The sequence below is a fragment of the Malurus melanocephalus genome, unplaced genomic scaffold (assembly GCF_030028575.1).
Source record: "Malurus melanocephalus ecotype Western Australia unplaced genomic scaffold, MMel_1.1 scaffold_1428, whole genome shotgun sequence".
NCBI classification, from domain to species: Eukaryota; Metazoa; Chordata; class Aves; order Passeriformes; family Maluridae; genus Malurus; species Malurus melanocephalus.
The window spans coordinates 4,893-7,495 of record NW_026624660.1 but is presented as its reverse complement, the minus strand read 5'-3'; the positions used below and the strand labels follow the sequence as shown (position 1 = coordinate 7,495).

The window sequence follows — 2,603 nt, the reverse complement described above, 5'->3', positions numbered from 1 at the left end:
GAGGAGGGAGGTAGATTTGGGATGAGGGAGGCAGGTTTGGGACAGGGAAAGAGGCAGGTTTGGGGCGAGGAAAAAGCAGGTTTGGAACAGGGAAAGAAGCAGATTTGGGATGAGGAAAGAGGAAGGTTTGGGATGAGGAAAGAGGCAGGTTTGGGACAGGGAAAGAGGCAGGTTTGGGATGAGGAAAGAGGCAGGTTTGGGATGAGGAAAGAGGCAGGTTTGGGATGAGGAAAGAGGCAGGTTTGGGATGAGGAAAGAGGCAGGTTTGGGATTAGGAATGAGGCAGGTTTGGGATTAGGAATGAGGCAGGTTTGGGACAGGGAATGAGGCAGGTTTGGGACAGGGAATGAGGCAGGTTTGGGACAGGGAAAGAGGCAGGTTTGGGACAGGGAAAGAGGCAGGTTTGGGACAGGGAAAGAGGCAGGTTTGGGACGGGGAAAGAGGCAGGTTTGGGATCAGGAATGAGGCAGGTTTGGGATTAGGAAAGAGGCAGGTTTGGGATTAGGAATGAGGCAGGTTTGGGACAGGGAATGAGGCAGGTTTGGGACGGGGAAAGAGGCAGGTTTGGGATTAGGAAAGAGGCAGGTTTGGGATCAAGAAAGAGGCAGGTTTGGGACAGGGAAAGAGGCAGGTTTGGGACAGGGAAAGAGGCAGGTTTGGGACAAGGACAGAGTCAGGTTTGGGATTAGGAATGAGGCAGGTTTGGGACAAGGACAGAGTCAGGTTTGGGATTAGGAATGAGGCAGGTTTGGGACGGGGAAAGAGGCAGGTTTGGGATTAGGAATGAGGCAGGTTTGGGACGGGGAAAGAGGCAGGTTTGGGACGGGGAAAGAGGCAGGTTTGGGACAGGGATAGAGGCAGGTTTGGGACGGGGAAAGAGGCAGGTTTGGGACGGGGAAAGAGGCAGGTTTGGGACAGGGAAAGAGGCAGGTTTGGGATGAGCAAAGAGGCAGGTTTGGGACAGGGAAAGAGGCAGGTTTGGGATGAGCAAAGAGGCAGGTTTGGGACAGGGAAAGAGGCAGGTTTGGGATGAGGACAGAGGCAGGTTTGGAACAGGGAAAGAGGCAGGTTTGGGATTAGGAATGAGGCAGGTTTGGGACGAGGACAGAGTCAGGTTTGCTGCCCGGTGCCAGCACTTTGACACCCCCCCAGTTTCCCWGCCCCAGCCCCCCAATTCCAGGCTCTGGGCGGGATTTGGGCCGCGCTCCCCCCGCGGGTCCCGCTCTGCGGGCACACAAAGGCTCCTTTCTGTCCCTTTTTGTCCCTTACCTTTTTATAGCTGCCGTCCGCGGGCGGCGGGGCCGCTTTCCCGATGATGTCACCCATTCCATCATCCCCCTCCCGGTTCATCTCCCCGGCTCCCGGCKCCTCCCGTGGCCGCTCGATCGCTCCCGATGCCGCGGGGACATCTCAGTCCTGCCCGGGCTGCCCTGCCGGCACCATGGGACGGACCAGGGACGCTTTTTCCCCGCAATTCCCGGGCCGGGACGCTTTTCCAGCGCCTCCCTGCTCCCGGAGCACCTTGGTTTTCCCAAATAAAGTCAGGGAGCCCCGGGGAGCGGAGCTGGCGAGCCTGGGAAGCCGCGTCCTTCTGCAGCCGCTGCCAGCGCCGGATAAAAATAACCCCGAGGCTGCGGCGGCTGCACAAGGGCAGGAAAAATCCCGGTGTCTGGTGTCCAAATCCCGGCCTGGCAGCGCCGCCCTGGCCCGCGGGAAGGGGCTTTGTCCCGGGGCATTTTCCCCGGAGGAGAGATCCCAGAGAATTCCCGATCCCTCCCAGCCATGGGAACCGCGTTTGGAATTTTCACTCCACGCGAAACCCAGCGGAGACCCCGCTGAGCGGTTTTCTGGATATTTTGGATTTTCCAGGTGCARAAATTCCTAAATTTCTTGGGATTAAGCAGTAGATGCACCCGGCTTTACCCTGCTCCCCATTCTGGGGGTGCAGAGCTGTGGGATCCCCAAAAACTCCAGCCCTGGTTCCTGGGGGATTTCAGGGTCTCAAAGTCCCCAAATCTGGATATTCCAGCTCTGCCTCCAGCATTCCTGCCTGGAGATGATCCCGGTTTCTCAACACCACCACTGACCCCCAACCCCACAAATCCCGCTCTGTCCTTGCCCGAATCCCAAAATTTGCCCGGATCACCTGCAGGGACGGGCAGAGCACACACTTAAGGCGTTCCTATAAGGAATCCTCAGGAAAATGGAATTATACCACAAATCCTCCCCAAAACCCGGCACAGCAGCAAGAAAAACTCGGATTTTTGGTGCAGCACAACTACAGATAAACAATTGGAATTGCCCCGCGGTGTTTAATGAGATGTCCRAGCCACGCTGCCATCATCCCACCCCAAATGCAAATCCCAGTTCAAATCCCAGTTCCAACAGCACCCAAAGGACGCATCACAGCACGAATCCACTCCGAATTTTCAGGGAAAAACCAGCAATATTAAATGTTTAACCCCATTCTCATCCCCGGGCGCTGCTTTGCAGCTGTAATTCCCAAAGGAAAGTGAGCGCTGCTCGGGATATTTCCCGGGTTTCAGTTCCCCCGCCGCTGACTCATCGTGTCCTTTCCTGCCCGGGGCTTCCTCTGCCGCCTG

General features: G+C 56.8%; 1 protein-coding gene across 1 annotated transcript in view; it reads right to left on the bottom strand.

The window, feature by feature from the left end:
- The window catches only part of SCHIP1 (schwannomin interacting protein 1), an 11,558-nt gene extending 9,957 nt beyond the window's left edge, over positions 1–1,601 (bottom strand). Inside the window, exon 1 of the mRNA XM_057387901.1 lies at positions 1,270–1,601. Within this exon, the coding sequence (XP_057243884.1) occupies positions 1,270–1,350 (81 nt within the window). The 5' untranslated portion in view covers positions 1,351–1,601. The remainder of the gene's footprint in view (positions 1–1,269) is intronic.
- Between the last annotated feature and the right edge of the window lie 1,002 nt (positions 1,602–2,603).